This window comes from Octopus bimaculoides, chromosome 2 (genome assembly GCF_046866305.1).
Source record: "Octopus bimaculoides isolate indiv1 chromosome 2, ASM4686630v1, whole genome shotgun sequence".
NCBI lineage: Eukaryota > Metazoa > Mollusca > Cephalopoda > Octopoda > Octopodidae > Octopus > Octopus bimaculoides.
This window is the reverse complement of record NC_142929.1, coordinates 169,547,785-169,572,784: the sequence shown is the minus strand read 5'-3', so window position 1 is coordinate 169,572,784 and position 25,000 is coordinate 169,547,785. Positions and strand designations below refer to the sequence as shown.

At 36.3% G+C, this 25,000-nt stretch overlaps 1 protein-coding gene across 1 annotated transcript in view; it reads right to left on the bottom strand.

The window, feature by feature from the left end:
- Positions 1-25,000, bottom strand: part of LOC106869337 (heat shock 70 kDa protein 12A) — a 273,476-nt gene that overhangs the window by 142,341 nt on the left and 106,135 nt on the right. Inside the window, exon 2 of the mRNA XM_052965711.2 lies at positions 15,732-16,618. Coding sequence (XP_052821671.1) covers positions 15,732-16,618 — 887 coding nt within the window. The remainder of the gene's footprint in view (positions 1-15,731; positions 16,619-25,000) is intronic.

Here is a 25,000-nt window from a genome sequence, read left to right as displayed (position 1 = left end):
ATTCATTAAAATCATGAAATACATATGAGCGTAAACCGGAATTTTTAAAAAGAAATAATGAGCACGGAGCATTATTTTACTAATAAATAAAACTAAAAAATTTAAAGAATCAGAATATTATTTAAAGGAGATGCAGTTATATTCTCACTTCGACATATATTAAATACTAGCAGAAATACCCGGCGTTGCCCGAGTTAAAGAGAATAATGAAATCTAAAAACGCCGTCTAGACTACGTAACCCTCAACTGTTAGTAGCTACGATACCATATTTCTACATTAATAACTCTCCAATCCATGCCAGCATGGAACATAGATATTAAGTGGAATGTTAGAAGAAAGTTTTCAACTCATATGTATATAAAGTAAATACACGTAATTCAGAAACACGTTTTGTGTATTTCATTTCGTAACCAAACAAACAGGTACAGATTATAAATAATGAAAGGCCAATTTTGGTGATTCATTTGACAGAGGTAGTAGAGAGACAATGCGATGATAAATCTGAGGTTGGATCTTGAAAGTTTGGATGAATGCTGCCTCAGCTAAATCTCTTGTGGTTCCAAATGATGTCATCTGTAGTACAGCGTCGTATTGTCTAATTTTTTTTTGCAAATGTTAGGAATCTTGGTCAGTTGATGATAACAGTTTCTTCAATAGCTCTGGAGGTTGGGGATTGTGGAATTGTTGGGAAAGTTTTTTTTAACTTTGATGTTATATGTATTGCTTGAATTTCTTTGACATATGAAATATATGTATTTTCACTGGGTTTGTAAAAGAGAGTTCTGTAGTACTCGAGTTTTAGGGATTCACACAGACACACATTCTCATCTTTATATATAGAGATATATATATACACACACACACGCACCCAAACACACGTATATATATATGTATATCAATATAAATATATGAAAGTCAATGAAGTTTCGTAAAAGAAGGTGATCATGTACACACTTTCTTGCTGTTGTGATTATAACACCTCGTTGTAAACAATGTTCCTTGTTTTGCCTTGTGGAACATATGCAAATAGGTTTTTTTTGCTGCCCACTCTTGAGCAGCCAACATACAGTTGTCCATGTGAGAAGCAGGGTTCTTCCAAGAGAAGACCAGCTACAGACAGTGCTCATCTGTTATGTTTGGGTTAAAATTTCATCAACATCAAAAATATATGAATTTTCATGGGAGCTATGGCCGTTATGCATAGAATATAATTTCCAAATTGCAGGCAAAATTTACAATCGATAAATGTCTTAGAACAACCACTCTCATCTGGGAAGGCCTTGAAATCAATGTTACCAACTGGGGACTATGTGTGTCGCAGTGATAATAAAAAGACTCAAAGGAGGTCTGCAACGAAATAATTTTACTCAACACTTTGCAAGTGAATCAGTGGGGGCAAAGATGCGTCTCATTTACTTGACAATTTATGCACCACATTACAGAAATCACAATGTAAGTATATCTGAAAGGGTAGTCTTACACTGTTGTACCGTTGAATTACAAATAATACTCATCCGTTATGTTCGGATTAAAATTTCATCAACATCAAAAATATATGAATTTTCATGGGGGTTATGGCCGTTATGCATAGAATATAATTTCCAAATTTCATAAAGATCCATTCAGTACTTTTGACGTAGTTTTGGATAAGAAAACAAATGACTAATGTGTGTGTTTGTGTGCATGTGTATGTGTGTGATGGGTGTATATATGTATAGATACCTGTATGCATGTATATATATGTATATATGTGTACATATTACATGTACATCTATATATATATACATCTACACATATGTATACATATACATGTATGCATATAGATCTATACATATACGTGTACATATACATCTCTATGTATACATATACATCTCTCTCTCTCTCTCTCTTTCACTCTTTATCTCTTTCTCTCTCTCTGAAAGTATCTATCATTACAATATCGAAATGTGATTGTTTCAGTTCGTGAAATAGTTACATTTTTAAAGTGAAAGTATTTGACATGAGTGTTTTTGTTTCACTTTTGACACGTAATACTTAAATAGTGGAGGAGATATTATGTTGCCGTGGGCTCGAACTCTGCAAGAAGTTAAAAATTTTTTTGACTAAAACACAACTGGAACCCTAAGTAAGGCATCTGTAAAATTTGAATGAAATTGGTTGCGTAGTTCTCGAGTTTTAGGGATTCACACAGACAGACAGACAGACAGACAGACAGACAGACAGACAGACAGACACACACACACACACACACATTCTCATTTTTATATATATAGATGTTTGTGTGAGTGTGAAGTATGCGCGCGTGTATGTTTAGTTTTATTTTTCGAATTTCTAAACAATGGAGAAAGAGCCGGTTTGTAGCCTAGAAACAAGGCCTTCCCTTGGAATTTAGACATGAAACAGGGTAGTCATGCATTTGTATATATGTATATTCGTGTACATACATGTATATCCGTGCATATATGTATGCATGCATATATGCGCATATATATATATATATACGAGGTGCGCTCAAAAAGTATTGGACTTTATATTTTCCCGCCAAACCTAATGCCGCGTTGCCAAAATCTTTTGAATAAGAGGTGACGCCACCCTTCTTGCGAATACGTGAATATTTACGCGCCGGCAGGTCACGTCAATTCGCAGTCGTTGCACCTAGAGTATAGAATGATGTTCATCCCAGGGTGATTTTATTCTTTTCATCCAATGAGTTGAGAGATCTTCTTTTGTCATTTTATAACAATTAAATGTGCTGTTATTGAGTTCATAACTCCACGGAATATGAGTTTATAATTATGATTTGTACTCTAACTACAACTAAAAGTATTTTGTTTGCTGCTTTCGATGTTTTATTTTTGTACTTCTTCGGTAGAGTTAATGTTGTTTCCATTATATTTTAATGTTTAATGAAGGAGCATTACATTTCGTTTTGTATTCATTTATATTGTCTATCTCGCGCGCCCGCGAGCGTGTGTGTGTGTGTGTATGTGTGTGTGCGTATCATTTTTTCCACCATATGAACAGAGTACTTGTAAAGAAAAAGAGGTGCCTTAAATTTGCATTTATATTTTAATTGAAAAGAAGTAAAATGTTCTGTATAAAGCAATACAATTACTTGAAATTATATCGCATATCTGCATAAATGAAGAAGATAACTTAAATGACCTTTAATTTAATGAAATTGTTGAGCCTTGTACAACTGTTGTGTATCTCGTTCTATTTTTATAGGGAACAGGTGAAATGTCAGACAAGTGATTAGCAAACAAGTTTATACCTGACAATATGAATTATAACACTAAGTCTTGGTTCCATGTGATATAAGAAGAGAAATGTAGGGCAGAATTGGACATAAAACAGGCACTATTTTTTTTTTTTTTTGTTAATTTGGTATCGACGACTGTTGAAATTAGGTCTACTTTAAATTCGAAAAGTTCTATGCCCGTAACATCGTTCTTTCATATCTTATTTAAATTGGTTTAAGTAGCTACTGAACCTTTAAACCTTTGGAGTTACATCAATCTGAATCGATGACAATTCCACAAACTGATTAAATTCACTTTCCGAAAATATGATAGAAGAAAAGATCATCCTATCTGATAAATAATGAAACAACAATTTTGCAGCTTATGAGTGTTGTTCAGCTCCTTGGAACTGCAAATTAATTTCCTTACATTTCTTAAAAATAAAACGCCTCTTGTTTTTAATTGTTTATAAAGCCCAACTTCGTTTCTAATTTTAAAAACTCTATTACAGTATCATATAATTCGACAAAACGAGTCAAACATGCTCCTTTTGAGAGCCGACGAACTTTTGTGAGGAGCAGTAATAGTAGATTGCTTATTATCTTGGCACAGCTATCAAAACACATTATTTTTACCATTTGATCTGATTTATAACATTCTTTTACTCCAAATATGCAAGAGAACCACAATAGTTGCCTATCAATGGCGGAATTCCATCAGTAGTGAATGCAACAATATTGTTCAATATTATATTTTATTGCAAATTAATATTTCAGAACAGTAAACATTGATAACCCTTTTGTATTTGTAATATGATTTAAAATCATAAGCATTTCTTACAGCATGGTATTCTCATCAAAGTATCTTACATATGCCATTAATAAAGCATTATTACCTACAAGGGAGGACTCTTCCAACTGCATAGAAACTGACGATTTGGGAGAATGGCTATAAATTTATTTTCAACGTTAACCGCCATTTTGGCAATGTGTCGCTTTAATGTGTTGTCGCTAAGGGATAATGTTTTTATAACTTCAGTTGAATCCTGTTGCATGACTATTGCGGTAAATTCTTTAATAGAAATCATTATCAAAGTGTCTTCAATGTTATGGCTTTTACCACTTTTTGCAATTAATTGTGATTTACGATACTCTGCAGTTAATCTATTTTCGTTCCTTGAATTTTGCTTATCGAATAATGTAACTAATGCAGAATGAATTTAAAGTATTTTCTGCAGTTCTTTGAAATATTCAATGGGTTGGACTTGCTCTTCAGAATGTTTTGCAACAAAATGTTCGGTTCCGTAGCTCCGTTATATGCCTTGTGACATATTAAACACTTTGGAATATGTTCGTTCGTAATAGGTTTGATGTAAACAATCTTCATATATTGTAGTAAATGAATATATATAACCATGAATATATTTCGTTTACGGGGGACATGGTTGCAATATCTGTTGCATGAATTATTCTAAAGACACAACATAATGATACGAAATTTTGGGGAAATCTCAACTTTGGTAATAGGATGCACTAATAATACATAATCAGTTCTCAGCACAATACAAGATACATACTTCGAGGTATTACGAATCGTAAAGATCCATTAATATTAGAATTAGGTCTAATCTGATTCTATCTACAGATAGAAAAAAGAACTGAAACCATCTTGAAAATATTAGTAATAAATATTATGTGTGCATGTGCTCGTGTATTTATATCTGAATTTGGACTCTAGTTATCTAGATTTAGATCTAGGATTCCAAATCTAGATTTTCTAAATTACTATCAAGATTATAAAATTTTAAATACAATCACTGAAAATTGGAATGAAGCTTCTTCACCATCATGATGTTCATGGTCTAAATCATAGGTTCTCAAAGTGGGCGCTACCGCCCCCAACCCGGTGGGCGTTGAGATGGTCTAGGTGGGTACCGATGCCTAAGAAATAAGAAACGTTAGCACGCTGGACGAAATGCTTAGCGGTATTTCGCCCGTCTCTACGTTCTGAATTCAAATTCCGCCGAAGTCGACTTTAACTTTCATCCTTCCATGGTCGATAAATTAAGTACCAGTGAAACACTGAGATAGGTGTAATCGACTAGTCCTCTCCACCAAAATTGTGCCTTTAGTAGAAAAGATTATTATTATTTTTAACTTTACAGAAGAATTCGTTGCTGGGCAGTTTAGTTTAATGGTAAAACACTTGAGGCGTAATCACAGAGATGTGAGTTCGAGTCTCATGGCTGGCCAGTAACGTATTTTTCTGCAATAAATGGATAATTTATCCTGATCACGCTATTTATAGCATTATCACGCGTTTGAGAAATAAATTTATTTCTGTATATTATTATTATTATTATTATTATTATTATTAAGGCGGCGAGTTGGCAGAAACGTTAGCACGCTGGGCGAAATGCTTAGTGGTATTTCGTCTGTCTTTACGTTCTGAGTTCAAATTCTGCCGAGGTCGACTTTGCCTTTCATCCTTTCGGGGTCGATAAATTAAGCACCAGTCGCGTACTGCGGTCGATTTAATTGACTGGCCCACTCACCAAAAATTTCGGGTCTTGTGCTTAGAGTAGAAAAGATTATTATCAAGGCGGCGAGCAGGCAGAAACGTTAGTACGCCGGGCGAAATGCTCAGCAGTATTTCGTCTGAGTTCAAGTTCCGCCGAGGTCGATTTTGTCTTTCATCCTTTCGGGGTCGATTAAATAAGTAGCAGTTATGCACTGGGGTTGTTGTAATCGACTTACCCGCTCCCCGAAAATGTCAAGCTTTGTGCCTACAGCGGAAAGGATTATTATTATTAGTAGTAGTAGTAGTAGTAGTACAGTGTAAAATAAATGTCTGTAATTTAATAGGATCTACTTAATCGACACAACTTTCGGCAACAGATTTAGTGCTTCAGTTCGATGTAAGAAATTGTGCTCAACAACCTTATCGTCATCGTCTTCATCATCATCATCACTATCATTATCATTACCACCAGTAGCATTATGATCACCATCGTCATCGATAGAGTGAGAATCATTTAACACTCCCATATAGTGTCACCTTTTCGGTAGTGTATTATGCTAAATCATAAACAACCTAATTCTGTGTCTATAACCAGTAAGCATTGATATCTGATTCGACATTTGTGACCTTGCATTAATGGATAACTAGCGTAGATCTTATAGGAAAAGTCCATAGAGATACGAGTGTTCCATGCAACCCAACCGTAAAAATAGGGGAAATACTACTGAGGCTTCAATGATGCCATGAGAAATCTGTGACTACACCAAACATTTTTGAAGCAATTTACTCTAAGACACCAAAATCCAATTATTCTTCAGAACGCTCACAAAACGCGTTTATCTTTAGCATTTGTATTCAATAAACCAATAGTGGAACCATTATGCAGTTGGTTGATCAATTAGAGAAGCAACTTGATTTCCCTTAAATCACATCCTAACCTCTTGGAAAATAGAGACACTTTGCATTATGTAGTGCTAAATATCTGAAAATTTGATGGGATGGTGGTGACTGAAACATCATTGATCATGGAACTGTACAATCAAGACTAACCTGGGGTTAAACAGCAAATCATTAGTATACTTATGTTCCATGAAAGAAACAAATAGTTTGGTATAAATGTTTAGTTTCGTATTTTCAATTTATCTACAAAAAGCTAGATTTTGTGATTGTGAATACTGTAGATGAAGTGACAAAGACATTAGAGCGTTCGACAGAATGCTTTGCTGTACTTGTTCCGACTCTGCATTCAAAATGCTGCCAAGGCCAAACTTGCCTTTCGTCTTTTCAAGATCGATCCAATGCAGCGTACAGACGGAAATGCGACCACGATCTGATACCTGCGTTATCTTATCGGTGTGCTGAGTTCAAATCCTTCCTTGGCTTATTTGGGTGGTAGACTTAATCCATTGTCCGATTTAACACCAGCTACTGGCACCTTGGGTGCTTTAGCGGAGTACACTCTACTGCAAGCATTCCATCCAGGTTTCTTGTTTGAGGATACTTTCCTCTCTCTCTCTCTCTCTCTCTCTCTCTCTCTCTCTCTCTCTCTCTCTCTCTCTCTCTCTCTCTCTCCAGCGACTCTTCGAGGTCCTGTAGCAGGTCAAGGGCGCTACATTCCCTTCTAACTAAAAGATAAATAAATAGAGCCTCAGTGTAGAGGGTGGGTTGCTTATGTAACTCTAGATGATTTCAACACAAAATATTAGAGACTGCAATTAAATACGTTACATTCCAATCTATGCTCTACTCTTCTTTCCAGTTTGCCGCCGAAAAACAATTTCAAAAGACAAGTAAAATACTTTTGTAAATTCTGCAACTAATTGTAACTTAATATTCCAATTGACATTGCCTAACTACTAATACTACCCAATACTCATGATTTCTTACTTTCTCACAAAATCTTATAATGCGCAATATATATACAGACAAACAGACAGACAGACAGACAGACAGACAGACAGACAGACAGACAGACTGACAGATAGATAGATAGATAGATAGATAGATAGATAGATAGATAGATAGATAGCGTGTGTGTGTGTGTGTGTGTGTGTGTGTGTGTGTGTGTGTGTGTGTGTGGTTATATCAGACCATTAAGAATAAAATGTCCGATTTTGAACTAAAAGTTTATTTTACTTTATCTGAACAAAAAGCAATGCAATTAATCAAAATATGCACTTAAATTATCAACTCAATTTTGACATTTTATCGGTAGCTTATTAATGCCGGCAGCGAAGAATTCTTGAGAGCAAGAGGTGGTGAAATCACGGAAGACTGTTTTTGCATCTTCTTCAGATTTGAATTTTTTTTTCCCTTGCAAAAAGTTGTCTAATGCCTGGAAAATGTGATAGTCAGTTGGTGCAAGGTTTAGTGAACATGTTGGATGACAGAGTACTACTCAAGGCATAAGACCCGAAAGTTTGGGGGAGGAGGCCCGCCGATTAGATCAACCTCAGTACGCAACCGGTACTTAATTTTTCGACCCCGAAAGGATGAAAGGCAAAGTCGTCCTCGGCGGAATTTGAACTCAGAACGTAAAGACAGACGAAATACTGCTAGGCATTTCGCACAGCGTGCTAACGTTTCTCCCAGCTCGCCGCCTTCGGCTGTATCAGATATTGAAGACACAATGAAATGTTAACATTAAACAATATGTCAATCTATCTATGTTCAAACAGAGATGCGTTTGATTTTCATGATTATGTAAGTTCGGATCAAATCTTATAACCTGCTACTAAAGGGGTTTTTTTTTCAAATTTGAAGCGCAGTGTTCAAAAACAGTTATCTTAATTTCCATATAGATTAAAGAGCAAAAGAAAAGCAGGGGGAAAAGTATAGATCTATAGAATATCAAGTTACCAGAAATTATATTTTATATTATGTATTTATTTAATTTTTAAAGTTTAAATAAGAAGTAGTGACATCAGCCAGATAGAAATGACTTTTAAATCAATGATGTCTTGAAACTGAAACATATTCGGCGTACTGAACTAAGGATCGCTCTTCAATATTCATTTGGCTGTTTTCTTGATATCGGGTCAAACAGTCAGAGAACCCAAAACTAGCCAACCGCGCATCCAGCCATAGTCAACACTGTCACTACACGTCATCAACACCGCATTAAAAACAACCACAACAGTTATGTCAACGAGAACAAAACATTTTTGAGTTATTTTATTATTTTGCAAATGTTCAAGTCTCACTGTTTATAATTATTTGTTTTGTTTTGTTCTTTTGTTTTTATTGTTTTATTGTTACAGTTGTTATTGGTGATATCACTACTTTTGTTAATTTTCTTTCATGGCCTTGTAGCAATTTTAACTAAAACAAAATATCTCTGGGAGAATTTATTTGTTAAACAAATATCTCAAGCAACTCCAAGATATATACAATGCATTACAAAATACTTAGACGTACTTGATGAAAATAGAGTTATCTAACTGAACGCTTAAGTGTCTTGCGGCGTGTCAAGGATTTTCAATGGAAATGTTTTCAACAGTTGTGGTCAGTGCTTGTCTACGAAATAGAAAGAAAAGAAGACCTACTTCCGACAATACTCTGCGAATTATGGCTTCGGAGAGCTAAGTTCTAATAAATTCAAAGAAATCTCTTTATTCTCTCTCTCCTTCTCTCTCTCTCTTTCTCTCTTTCTTTCTCTCTCTCTCTCTCTCTCTATCTATCTATCTATCTATCTATTGATCTTTGTCTGTCTATTTATCTATCTCACTCTCTTTACATATACATCCATATACAAATACGTACACATACATGTATACACTCACACAGACATATGTGTGTGTGAGTGATGTGTGTGTAAGGAAATGTAGCTAAAAACTCCAAATGATTAAACGAATGCAACTCATGGCGTACGTAACGAAAGATAAAAAAAAAGAAGCGAATTTTGTAGCAATAATGTTATTGATGAGAATGATATTACCACTATCTGGAAAACAGCGATGAGAAGAAAAAATTTCACTATAATCAGCATGAAGGAATTTTTATTCTGATTGAAATTACTGTCTTAAATCTGAACAAGATCGCCATGTTTATTTCTCCATCAAGTTATTGTGTCGATCCATCTTAGAAGTAAAATCAATAAAAGTTGTTTTTAAATTATAAGATTTCATACAAGATCGAACAAGAAACCTGGATAAAGGAATAAATTTTAAATAACTCTAACTTTGTTAAATATAACAAGGAGTGAAAGTAAAATAACTGGATTCTATTTTAGTTTAAACGGAATTCAAAAAGAAAGCAAGGATAATCGTATGATAAAATTGAAGAACGTGTTCTGTTTAAATAAAATTCAAAATCAAAAGACGAATATTTGGACACAACACATATCTTTTCTGTTTTGAGGGGGTGTTGTTATTTTATTCTTTAAGATGTTGTAAATAAAGGTATTAAGTCAAAAAGTAGAAGATACCCTAGAAATCTATCTATCATTTTGTGATTAATAAAAATCAATGCCGAACTTCAGTAGATGTTTATCCTAGAAGAGTAATGCATAGAGCTAAAAGCTAACGTAAATGACAAGGTCACCTTCAAAAATTTATCCAGATATTCTTTTTTGCTCATTATTTACATTCGATAGGAAAATATTTATAAGCCCTAAAATTCACTCCATAATTGCCCACAGGCATATGGCGTAGTGCTTAAGAGTGTGAGCTACAAACCCCAAGATTCCGTGTTCGATTCAAAGCAGTGATCTGAATAATAATAATAGTAATAACATCGAGAAATGCCTTAGGAATGACAACCCAGGTTCGAAATTTCCCCAAGAAACCTGCTGAAGGCTGGAGGCTATATCAGCTGAAACGTTGTGTTAACAACAAAAAAGATGAGAACAAATATCCGTCAAATGTACATAATTCCTCATCTCTTAAATATAGAACTGTATTCTTTTATGTTAATGATGATGTCTAATTCCAGGCTAGCATTGACTGAGTCGAGGGCGTTCTAATCATGACTTTCTCATCTTTTGCAGATATAACGTATCTAGGACTACATTATCTACATCTTCTTTTTAAAACGGTACGGTATGATCTTAGCGAAATTTGGCAGCCAGTTTCAGCAGGTCAAACGACCACATAGATGTTCCTTCATTGGCTCGCGCGATTTGAAGAAGATTTGAGTATTTCTATCAGATCGTTCGAACCCCCAAATGTTGCCGTTGGTCACTTCAAACTAGCCGTCATCATTCCTCAACAGACTATGAATCTGAAAATGATACGTACGAGAAGTGAGAAAATGTCTCTCACCCTAGCTGCTTACCATCACACTACAATACTCACATGCTGACATACATAGCACATCAGCTTGCTAGTGACTGCACCTAGTCAAGTACATGCACGAAAAGTAAGATAATTGCATTATAAACTTAAAGAAAGTTCTCTACTAAAAGAATGTGACCCTAATCAACCTTTTTGATGGCATCTTCTCGTAGTCATTCAAGCGAAAGAAACAGAAGTCATTTCCAATTGCTTTCTCGCAATCTAATAAAAGATTCGTATTCAACACTTCAAACTAATGCAAAATTAGACAAGCTGACGGGATACTTCTAAGAAGACGGGATGGTTATGGTTGAAATACCTTTTTCACTGGTCAGCTTGATCAGGAATAACATGGGGTTAAATATCAACACACACTACGACGACCACACATTCATGTTATAAAGTGTCCGCATTAACTTATAACAGCAGTTTGCACATTTTTGTCTATCTATTTAAAAATACCTAGACTTGACTAGACCCATTGACAGTTAGGTCAAAGAGACCTAGCGCACCATCAGAATCTGTATAATAATCGTCGCTATTCTGCTAATAATCTAAAACTCTTAGGAATCTATTCTCCTTTTTCAGAATAAAGAATCATAAAATTTCAAAACAATAGGTAAAAATCAAGCACAAGTATCAAAGTATTATAATTTTAAATGCATTGCACGTAAAATGCAAAATATTCGAACGCATTAATATCAGGATTATACGAAAACTGATAAAACATCAGTCTAAATTTGAAGAATGTATTTTAGATCAACGAAATGAAAAGAAAAATAGAAATAATCGAATTGTAAATAAGAGTAGCTAACACTGCAGAATATTGACATCACTAGAGAATGAGGATACTGATATAGAATTTTAAAATCATTGTATAATGGTTGTGTCACCGTAGAAAGGTGCTTTCAACATATAATGCTGATATCACAGTAGAAATGTAGAATATCGATCATTATTGATATGATGAAGTTCTACTGTAACTTTGGATTGCATTTAGATCAGCGAAAAGAAGTATGAAAACATGATGGTGAAAAACACATAAACAAAAAGAAGATCTTTTAAAATACGACGGATAATCATTTCTCAAGAATATGAAGTTTGAGTGGAGGAAGCTGTTGCGCTATACGAGATGTAAAATTTGAACTCAGAACATAACGGGATTTTTGCCTTTAAATAGACAATATTCTCGTAAGCCAAGGCGGCGAGCTGGCAGAAACGTTAGCACGCCGGACGAAATGCTTAGCGGTATTTCGTCTGTCGTTACGTTCTGGGTTCAAATTCCGCCAAGGTTGACTATGCCTTTCATCGTTTCGGGGTCGATAAATTAAGTACCAGTTACGCACTGGGGTCGACGTAATCGACTTAATCCGTTTGTCTGTCCTTGGTTGTCCCCTCTATGTTTAGCCCCTTGTGGGAAATAAAGAAATAAGAAACGTTAGCACGCCGGGCGAAATGCCTTTCATCCTTTCGGGGTCGATAAATTAAGTACTAGTTGCGTACTGGGGTCGATCTAATTCACTGGTCCCCTCCCCAAAAAATTTCGGGCCTTGTGCCTAGAGTTGAAAAGAATATTCTCGTAGAACGAATGTCCAGCGTATGAATAAAAACAGTATATTAAACGAAAAATATTTACTACACGGTCAAGGTCCTGATCAAACAGATACATTTATCTTTTATTTGTTTCAGTCATTAGACTGCGGCCATGCTGGGGCACCACCATGAAGATTTTTTTAAATTTCAATGAATCGACATGATTTACATTATTTACATTTGACAGATATTTGTCCTCATCTTGTTTGTTGTTAACACGTTTCGGCTGATATACCCTCCAGCCTTTATCAGGTACCTTGGGGAAATTTCGAACCTGGGTTCTCGTTCCTAAGGTATTTTTCGATGTTATTATTATTATTATTATTATTATTCAGGTCACTTCCTGGAATCGAACTCAGAATTTTGGGGTTGTTAGCCCGCGCTCTTAACCACTACGTGAGCAGTACTTATTTCTTAAGCCTGATACTTATTCTATCGGTCTCTTTTGCCAAACCGCTAGTTTACCGGGATATAAACACACTAACACCGGTTGTCAAGCAGTAGCGGTGGACAAAGACGCACGCACGCACACACACACACACACACACATATATATATATATATATATATATATATATATATATATATATATACGACGGGTTTCTTACAGTTTCCTTCTACCAAACCCACTCACAAGGCTTTGGTCGGACCGAGGCTATAGTAGAAGACACTTGCTCAAGATAGCACATAGTGGGATAGAACGTGGAACCATGTGGTTGGAAAGCAAGCTTCTTACCACACAACCATGCCTGAGAAACATTTTAAATTTGATTTACGTAAATATAACTGCTGACTGAGCGATTATCTCCCTGAAACAATTCATGTACTTTCAAGATATCCGATGCCATTAATATTATTTTTGTCCTCTTGAAAAGGTTGGGAGAGCGATTGTTTAAAGTTATATTCCCGGAGGTAGAAAACTGAACCCAGTTTGGCCACCTAACAGAACAGTCATCAATTATATAGTGCTACTGCTGTTGTTGTTTACAACTCTGTGAATTGAACAGGTGAGAGCTGAGATTTGGGTACTGGGTACAATACAGATTGAGAGGATATATGTTACTGATAACAATATGTTTATTGAATCACCATACTTATTCTCTGTACAACTTTACCATCCATAGAACACACAAAGAACTTAATATAGCTAGAACTGCTATATTTAAACGCATGACCACACACATCCAACTTCACATACTTCCTCAAAATTTCCTCAAAAAGCTTTGAGCACTTTCACTAATTAATTACAAACTACCATGTGTCTTACAATAAAGATTACAAAAACCTTATAGGATATTATCATACCTTGCTTAACCAATTTTCCACAACAGCAATATTTTAATGATTAACAGAAATATTATATAGCCATATTGTACAGAAACAAACTGGGAAACTAGGGAATATCATGGACTGACTGTTCTATTGAATGCAAAACTTTATGATAGGTAAGATATGTGTTTATCTATTTACAATTGTATGTATGTATGTATGTATGTATGTGGAGGCGCAATGGCCCAGTGGTTAGGGCAGCGGACTCGCGGTCATAGGATCACGGTTTCGATTCCCAGACCAGGCGTTGTGAGTGTTTATTGAGCGAAAACACCTAAAGCTCCTCGAGGCTCCGGCAGGGGATGGTGGCGAACCCTGCTGTACTCTTTCACCACAACTTTCTCTCACTCTTACTTCCTGTTTCTTTTGTGCCTGTAATTCAAAGGGTCAGCCTTGTCACACTGTGTCACGCTGAACATCCCCGAGAACTACGTTAAGGGTACACGTGTCTGTGGAATTCTCAGCCACTTGCACGTTAATTTCATGAGCAGGCTGTTCCGTCGATCGGATCAACTGGAATCCTCGACGTCGTAAGCGACGGAGTGCCAACAACAACATGTGTGTATGTGTGTGTCAGTACATTGATCTCAGTAGTGACAGGTACTTTATTTTATCGATTCCGAAGGATGAAAGGCAAAGTTAATCTCGGGAGGTTTTGAACTCAGAACGTAAAGAACCAAAAGCATTTTGTCTGACGTTCTAACGATTCTATCAATGATACTATCGATAACTGAATATCAACTACAATCAATCTTGAAGGGGATAATTTGATTTATATTCAATTCGAAATCTTGAAAACATAGTAGTAATTACATTACAAGCAATGTTCACATTTGGACGAATTGTTTCTTCCTTCTCATACTACCGATTGTTTAGCATTTAAAATTCTTTAGTTTAGTTTAAGACTTATTTGGTTACAGCTTGAACAAGTCTCAGATGGTGTTAGAGATTTTGAGAGACACAACATTCGGATTGCGTTATCGCTTGACAAAAAAATATTTCACTGAAAGCCTGACGGTATACCTATGCGATAAGCTTTAATGACATTCACGATATAGCACCCTTTAATACGTTGTAAACAATACTGGAAACAAAACAGAAATTCGAAACTGCGATTTAGTTTCAATCCTTGTTTGAGATCATTTTATTTCACTTACACTTCTAATACCGTTAGTAAAAGTAAGGAAAAACGGAATCCATCATTCTTTTCACTCTCAAAACATTGCGTGCCAATGAAGGAATCTTTAACTGGTTATCTGAGTTGTTAGAAATAACAGCCAAATTTTCATTAAGCCATACCCTACTGTCATTAAACAGATGACATATAAGGCTGCAATGGATAATGTAGTATTAATATATTTGAAAAAAGATGGAATTGTCATGGCTGGAGCATTTTTGCTCAAAGGTCTACACATTCAGGGTTGATATGGGGCTAAACAATAATAACAACGGGGCTGTTTTGTTAAGTAGAATTACACGCACACACACGCACACACACTCACACACACGCACACACACTCACACACACGCACACATATTGATACATATACATATATATTGATCTGGATCCAATCCAATATATCTATATTAAGGTATAAACGCACGCAAACACACACACACACACACACACACACACACATATATATATATATATATATATATATATATACACACATACATATGTGTGTGTGTGTGTGTGTGTGTGTGTGTGTGTGTATAGCATGATCTTTTAATATGCTAAAGAAATATGAAATTTTACAAAATTTTACTTACAGCATTATGGTGGAGTGTCATCTTAAATTTCTCAAAGTACATATATTCTTTAGCTTCTTCGGGGTCCAGGTCGTGGTATCGATCTCTGGCTGCGTAACCAAACGAGTCAAATTCTCCATTAGGATTTATTAATATTGTCGTTGGAGCCTTTTGGTTGTTGATGCCTGGGTCACCACCTTCCCATTTGCGCATCATATGAATGCTCTCAGGATCACGTGTAAAACTGAAGGCATAACCACTAAACATGGTACCAAAATCAATAGCAACTATAACAAAATAATTTCCAGTATCTCCAAGAACCGATATGGCAGGACATTCGGAACCGACCAGGGAGAGGTTGGGATCATTGTAATCTCTGTGAATTGTCGTTGTTTTAGGAGTGACATCGGAACTTGATTGGCCATAGTAGTCGCCAAGAGGAGTTTCTCCTTGGAATTCTAAAGAGTCTGTAGAAACACCCATGATTTCGATGGAAAGATTTTTCACGTTCTTCCTAGAGAAACCGGAGTTGTCACCGTTGTTTCTTTTATCGACTTGACTTTCGTGAAGTTTTTTAGGCTTCTTGGTGTTAATCTTTGACTCTGTGTAATGAGCCTCAGAAGCTAGGTTATATTCATAAACCGGGAAATTCTCTACATTTGGTGTCAGGTCTACTTTGATATCTGGACGATGATCGTCTATGTTGTAGACGTCTTCGGACTTTTTCTTGTGTATTTCACGTGTTATTGTATCTTGCTTAACACGTAATGTATTACGAACTTCTGGGGCGAAATCTGAACGGTTTGCTTCTAAAACTACTTCTCTTCCACGGAGATCAATGCCGTATTCATGTAAGAGTCTTTGTTTCTGTTCACGATTGTTGTCGGTCGAAAGTTTGAACTGTGTATCTGAAAAAAAAAAAAATTTGGATAATTTTTTAATATTTAATTCTTGAAAAGTAATGAGGGGCAAAAGTATCAGGATACTTTAAAATGTTTAGGTCATTACTCTTGCTCTAAACCGTTTGGAACTAATTTTGTTTTTATTAATCCATTGTCGATATAATAAACTCCAACCATATACTGAGATCAATCCATCATCTAGAGCCTGCTCCATGTTTTCGTCTGCTATGAATATCAACAAAAAAGCAATATTTTATTTGCGATGTAAGTTAATGCACGTAGTAAAGCAGCGAATTGTCTACCTTACATTATGAAAATATTTACGTCTGAGTTTCCAAATTAGCTCAGTAGAAATTTAATCGATTTAATTGATTAAGATCGAATCAGTCTCTATACTTTACGTCTACAAACACAAACTTTTTTTACTTTTCAAAGCAAATCTATTACATGGAATACGTAAACACCGTATAGTAGGAAGTAAGTACATGACGAACTAAGTCCGAAAGCTGGTTGCGATATACAGTTAACGAATCATTAGCGAGACAAATGCGCTCACGGAAGGCATTTGCTTTACACATTCTAATTTCCTTTCTAATTAGCGACTCTCTGTCTCAGTAAGAAAGCAATATTTAAGCAATATTTATTGCAGCCATTTTTTATTATCTAATTCTGATTTCCTCTCGGGCTTTATAGCCAAGAAGCAATTACTACTACTACTACTACTACTACTACTACTACTACTACTACTACTACCGGTACTTGTACTACAAAAGATTTTCCTTTTCATTGTTTTCTTGTTTATTGGTGGTCTTAATTACCCAGTGTTACTTTTCACTGAACTGCGTTTATTACAGACATTCCTTGATAATGGTAATGCTGTAATTATAAAGGCCAGTTGATGCCATAGATTTCAGTTTCTTAGTTTATCGACCTATCGGTTTTATGTAATTAGGTAATGTTTCACTAACTCAATCAACTCATTAGATCGATGGAGAAAGAAAAGAAGATATTGTAGGAAACATTTGTCTCTATCATCTCAAAAGAGACACACTGGAGTCAACAATGATTGATCGAGAAAAAAAATGTCCTTATTATATATGTATGCGTGTGTACATGTGGGAAAGGGCAGTGTTTGTGTGTTGGTGTACATTCGTATGTGTCTCAATGTAACAATATATCGATACGATATAACTTTGTGGATAGTAATATTTTAATGACTTGTTTATGAACAATATATCTTGCTTACAACCATTTTATTTTCTATATACCTGTATGTGTGTATACATATAGTACATAGTATATATATATATATATATATATATATCTTTGAATATATATATATATATATATATATATATATATATATATATATATTCAAAGATATATATATATATATATATATATATATATATATATATATATATATATATATATATATATATATATATATATATATATATATATTCAAAGATGTGAAACTATGAATGTATAGCTAACACAAATGTCGGTTCTCCAGTCACGCATTACATCCTGCAGAATGAACGTTACTTAGACACATACAGAGAATGAGGAGAGAGAACCATAAAGATAGCAGATACAAAGTGGAGAAGGGAAGAAGGAAGAGGAGAGGAAAAGAAGAAAGAGGCGAAATATATAACAATATTTATAGGAGAGAAATTTACTTTGCTTAATTTTACTTTATGGCAATATTTTTTCTTTTGAAAATTAGTTCCCATTTCATCGTTTCTGTTTAAACACCCAGGAATTTGATCACTGTTAAATTATAAGTATTATATATATGATATACTTTTTGATATTACTTATGGTGGCAAAAGTGTACTTCCAAATTTTCGGCCATATGACGGGTAACATACTACTATTATAATATCGATTTCAAATTTTGGTACACAGCGAGTAAATTTAGGAGAAGGAGTAAGTCAATTTCATCCACCCCAGTACTAAACTAGTACTTATTTTATTGACCCCGAAAGGCTGAAAGGCAAGGTCGGTTTCGGTGGAATAATTTGAACTCAGAATGTGAAGACGGACGAAATGCCGTTAACTATTTCGACCAGCGGGATAAACGCTTCTGCCAGCTCGTCACCCTCTTCTATTATATTAGACATTGGCCAATGAGACACTGGCCAATGAGACACTGGCCAATGAGACACTGGCCAATGAGACACTGGCCAATGAGACACTGGCCAATGAGACACTGGCCAATGAGGCACTGGCCAATGAGACACTGGCCAATGAGACACTGGCCAATGAGACACTGGCCAGTAGAAAATCAACAACGCATACTTACACACATGTACATACATATGCTTGCATATAGCTATTTATAAACATACGAGTGCTTTTATGCGTTGATAAATGTGTGTGTGTGTTTGTGTGTGTGTGTGTGTGTGTGTGTGTGTGTGTGTGTGTGTGTGTGTGTGTGTGTGTGTGTGTGTGTGTGCGCGTGTGTGTGCCTTCATTCGAGTGTACGAAGGTCACGTCTCAGATATTGACTACGGTGAGTTTTGTTGTTATTGGCATTTTTAGTCCTAAGATTCTAAAGGGTTTGGTTATGTTGTTCCATAATATATTTATTATATTATGGAACTATTATTACTAGAAACGGCAAATCCGTTGTCGCAAAGTGACTAAAAATATAAAATCATACGCAAAGTGTAATAGCCCATAGCATTGCACATCTTTACCATATAATTCGGGAAGAAAAGAAGTGAAAGTTCCCTTCATGTATTGCCGGAAATACTTCAAGTATAGCAAGGTGTTTCACATTTATGAGGCGAAAAATCTCAGTTTTTATTCGTTCATTGATTCTCCCCGATCGCACGATGTTCATCAAGAAAAGGATATAGTCACTACCTACAGTTACTCGAGTGAACGTTCAAGTTTTCTGCATTTTTACTCAAGTTTTGTACCAAGTTTTGTATTAATTTATGCCAGATTTGATAGGGTGGTTTGCTGGATACCTTACCAAAACCAATTACGGATGTTTTGTGCCTATAAAGGGTAGCTGACAGCACCATGGTGTTATAAAGGAGAAACTTCAATCGATGCAGTCCCCCATTAAAGGTGTCATTGCATAAAGTGCAATAAAATCCACTTCTCTAGGTCATCTTGTACATCCTCTCCATCTTGGCATTCCGGTCACTCTAATTATATCCTTATTGGGCACTTAGTTGATAACATTTTGAAGTTCTTTGAGGAATTTTTCAATGAATTCACCATTAGTGTTTGCTGTTGAAGCGTAGATTTGTGTCATCCTCAGTTCACGTGATTTCAGCGTACTGAGCTTCTTCCGTGGCAGGCGTCCAGTACACTGCATACCAGCTAAATCTCACTGTCGATGATATTCAGAATAATAGAGTCTTTTCAGCAACTGAAGAAGCACAATACGCCGAAATCACGTGATCTGATAGTTCCAGCACCCATGCAAGACGGTTCTCGTCTGTGCTCTTAGTATCGTACGCCTATATGAGAGGACTTTTCAATGCGAATACTGCAATATTCGTCGTTCTAACACTGCATTCATGTTAAGTTGAATATATTTGTATGTGTGTGTGTGTGTGGTCTTTATAAATTAAAGGAGATTTTTGCAGTAACTTAAGTTTCATAGGAGGACAAAAATTTGCTTGATTTAGTATAAAACGAAGCTTGTTTTTCTCGTCAGTAATCAAAAGGCTGCTAAAGAAATGTGGCTGCAGGTAATTTTCAGAAATCCACGATAGTGTCTGGTATTTAGGGGGAGTGTGTAAATATGTAGGAGAGGAGGTAATTCACGTTTTCAGAAAGATAGGTTAAGTCTCTTAAACTGTCAATAATGCCCTTGATACATTGTATGTCTATAAGCACGGAATTTTAGACTTGGCTTCTTGAATAGTCTGGTGGGTAGTGTATATGGTTTGATGTAAAGAGGTAGTGGATGAAGTAAGAATTACACGCACACACATACGAGGGGATACCCCCCCCCCAAAAAAAAAATGGAATTTTGCAACGTTATTTTATTCACTTAGTTTTACATGTTAATATTTTTATTGCCTTCGAAATATTCTTCATTTGATGCAATGCATCGGTCCAGACGCGTTTTCCACTGTTCGAAGCAGTCCTGGAACTCTTGCAAAATGATGCCTTTTAACGCCTACGTCATTTTTTTCTTCACCTCTTCCACGTCTGCAAATTCCGTAGCACCAGCTTTCGTTACCAGTGATGACCTTCGAAAAAAGGTTCGGATCAACTTACAACTGTTCTTTCAGTTCATGACACGTATTCAGTCGTGACTGCTTTTGATTTTCCGTGAGCAAGCGAGGCACAAATTTTGCTGTCATTCGCAATTCCTCGCTCAAAATTCGTTAGCAAAAGCTTCATGATACACCAGTCATATCAACAAGTTCGTCAATTGTTCGGTGACGGTGCTCCAAGATCAGTTCATGAATTTTCATGATGTTCCCATTCGTTCGGAAGGTCGACGGACGCCTTGAACGAGGCTGGTCCTCAAGCGACAAGTGATCGTTCCTGAGGCATAGAAACCACCTGTAAACTTGTGTTTTGCTCATGGCAACGGCCTTGCAAACTGTTTGAAACATGACAGCTGTCTCGACCGCCTTTTTCCTCAGCAGCAAACATAATTTCACGGAAGCACGGTTGCACCACGTCACAGTACTACTTCACCCAAGGACGCCGGTCACCTGACTGATGCTTGAGGGTTACATCAAGTGGCTTCTAGCGGCAGAAACCTGAACTATAACAGGTTTGTCCCACAGAGAACGTTTCCGGTTACTTTTGGATACCCCTCTTACATACACACACACACACACACACAACTGCGCACGGACATGTATGGGTGTCTAAGTTTCTACTACCGCGCATGTATGCATATATAGACTCTTAAAACAGAAATAAAATATTTTACAGAAATCAGGACAGTGAAACCACTGCAAACAATTTAATCTAACTTGATAACTAGAATCAGATACACAAATCCTTTTAATGACGGCCAACTACAAAAGACACTATTGACCAAGTGAATCAATTCAGCTACCAAGTTTATGCTTACATACACACATACATACATACACACATACATACATACACACATACACACATACATACATACACACATTAAAGACTGAAATAATTCTTTTAGGGAACAGTACATCTTGAAGCACACAAAGCTATAAATAGTAGCGAGTAAAATATTAGGTTTAAAACCTCTTTGGCGAGAAAGAATTAACGGCTGCCTGTGGGAGTCGAACCAACAACTGTTGTAAATATAACGTCGACAATATTAGCGTATTTTTATATAAATGTTTTAGGAAACACTACTCTAATTAAAAATTCGTTCTTGTTAAATTTTTTATACTTCAGGTGCAACAACTGTTGTTGGCACTCCGTCGCTTACGCCGTCGAGGGTTCCAGTTGATCCGATCAACGGAACAGCCTGCTCGTGAAATTAACGTGCAAGTGGCTGAGCACTCCACAGACACGTGTACCCTTAACGTAGTTCTCGGGGATATTCAGCGTGACACAGTGTGACAAGGCTGACCCTTTGAACTACAGGCACAACAGAAACAGGAAGAAAGAGTGAGAGAAAGTTGTGGTGAAAGAGTACAGCAGGGTTCACCACCATCCCCTGCCGGAGCCTCGTGGAGCTTTTAGGTCTGGGAATCGAAACCGCGATCCTATGACCGCGAGTCCGCTGCTCTAACCACTGGGCCATTGCGCCTCCACTGGTGCAACAACTACGTAATTTCTAAAGTCCACATATGGCCATGGTTTCTCTCTTTATTTTGTTAAAGCAATGAACTGTCTGTCAGTTGTTTTGCATTATTCTGACATTTTTAAATCAACCATGACTAATTGAGTACTTTAGTAGAAGCATTCTATACAATATAATTATTTTATTTTATCAACTTTGTGTAGTTAATTCTTTTACTCTGTTGTACTGGCATAACTTATTTTCACTGCACTGAGAAAAAGGGAGTAGCAATACATACACGCATGCATACACACACACATTCATACATACATACATACATACATACATCAGTAAAGTGAAGTGAAGGAAAGGATGTTAGTACGAAAGAGGGTTTGTTTGTTCACATAAAAAAGAAAAACAGGGAGGCGGGGGAGTTGCGACGGCTGTGAGTATAGTGAGTGCTTATGGGCGTGCATCGAGTTGTGGTGAGAGGAATGTGCAGAGTGTAAAAGAGAAGGTTGCATGGTGGGGTATGTTTGCGGAAACTGGAGTAGTCGACCAGCTTGCCTAGTTAAGACGTTATACAAGTGTATACGGGAAGTTCATTATTGTTGTCCTATTACTCATTTACATCAACAACAATAACAACGTTGTTGTCATCATCATCATCGTTGTCGTCCTCCTCATAAAGTCTAATGTTATCAGCAGCAGCGCTAGCTACGACACAAACTCTACCATTTGTTAACCTTATCATCGTCTATTTCGAAGTAGTAGCAAGAACAAAAGTTATTGCCAGCAACAGGCAATAACAGAAACACTAGCCAAGGAGTTAGCCTCTATATGGTCGCTCGACTTGCTAGAAATAAAACAACGAAATCGCCATCAAAAGTACACCTTATCAAAAGTATCCATTGTGTAATTTAGTCCGGGATATACTATTCCTTTAAAAAAAATGGAATGGTCAAGAGTTGAATTCTTTTGTTCGTAGGTCTACTCGACCAAGATTGAATTAGAGTTAAAGAGCAACAACAATAAAAACAACAATAGTAACAACAGCAGGAATCGCCAGGCAATATTCCGACAATATTCTAATGCCAGAAGAACACTACTACACTGCTGCTATTTCTATTACTACTTCTATTACTGTTACTACTACTACTACTACTACTACTACTACTACTACTACTACTACTACTACTACTACTACTACCGCTGCTATTGTTGTTATTACTGCAGCTATTACTGATCCTATGAGAGTAACATAAACAAGTTATGAAAATAGAATGTTGAAATAAGATTATTGTCATTTATTTTTTAATCACATTTGGTGAAAAAATAACATCATCGGTTACTGGTTTCCAACAGACTAGTCACTGTCTCATTGCATTTCTGACGGCGAAAGTGAAATGGGTGTATTTCTAACTCGGTGCAAAACAATTATATCAATGAACTTTGTTCTGAAAGCATTGCTTTTGTGAGTTTTCTTCCGTCAAATTCACTTACAAATATTGATTAACGTGTAACTATGGAACAAGACATTTTTCCAAGTTGATGAGCTATCAGATCGAACTCAGAAATACGTGGCTACGGAGTGAACTTCAATGCGTCAAGTTCTCTAGAAATTAACATGCACCGTGATAGAACGAAGGCAATAATTTCCCGGCAAATCTAGTTTGTGAGACACAACTTCGGTTCCTGCTTGGCACCAAATGACCAAACAAAAACTAAGAGACAGTTACTGTTATTCTCTTTCTCTCCCTCTCTCTCTCTCTCTATCTCTCTCTCTCTCTCTCTCTCTCTCTCTCTTTATGCGACGACTGTTGAGAGTAAGTTCTCTGCGAGCTGCTCCACAACTCTTATACACCTTATACTTCTAGACCAGAGGATATCAACTCCTTCCAGCTTAGTACTTCGTTTTATCGAATGGCATAGAAACGACCTTCCCTGTTGTATCAAAAATATGAAAACGGTTATTTTTATGGAACAAGTTAATTTTACGCAGCGGTTTGTTATACTCTTTTTTACTCTTTTTCTCTTTTTACTTGTTTCAGTCATTTGACTGCGGCCATGCTGGAGCACCGCCTTTAGTCGAGCAAATCGACCCCAGGACCTATTCTTTGTAAGCCTAGTACTTATTCTATCGGTCTCTTTTGTCAAACCGCTAAGTGACGGGACGTAAACACGCCAGCATCGGTTGACAAGCGATGTTGGGGGGACAAACACAAACAGGCAAACACATACACACACATACATATATATATATACATATATACGACGGGCTTCTTTCAGTTTCCGTCTACCAAATCCACTCATAAGGGATTGGTCGGCCCGAGGCTATAGTAGAAGACACTTGCCCAAGGTGCCACGCAGTGGGACTGAACCCGGAACCATGTGGTTCGTAAGCAAGCTACTTACCACACAGCCATTCCTACGCCTAGCTGCTTACCACACAGCCACTCCTACGCCTTTATTTATCTTTATTTTCTTATATTATCCTGTCAAGCATACTCCCCTTTTCAGATATACGCCAGGATTATTACCCAAATGTTGAATTTTTATGGAAATTACTAAAGATAGATCCGACTTATAATTTGAAATTATGTTGAACATGCGTGCATCATCAGCTATGTTTTAGGCTCACTGAATACAACGTTTTATTCTAATCTAGACAAAACTTTTGT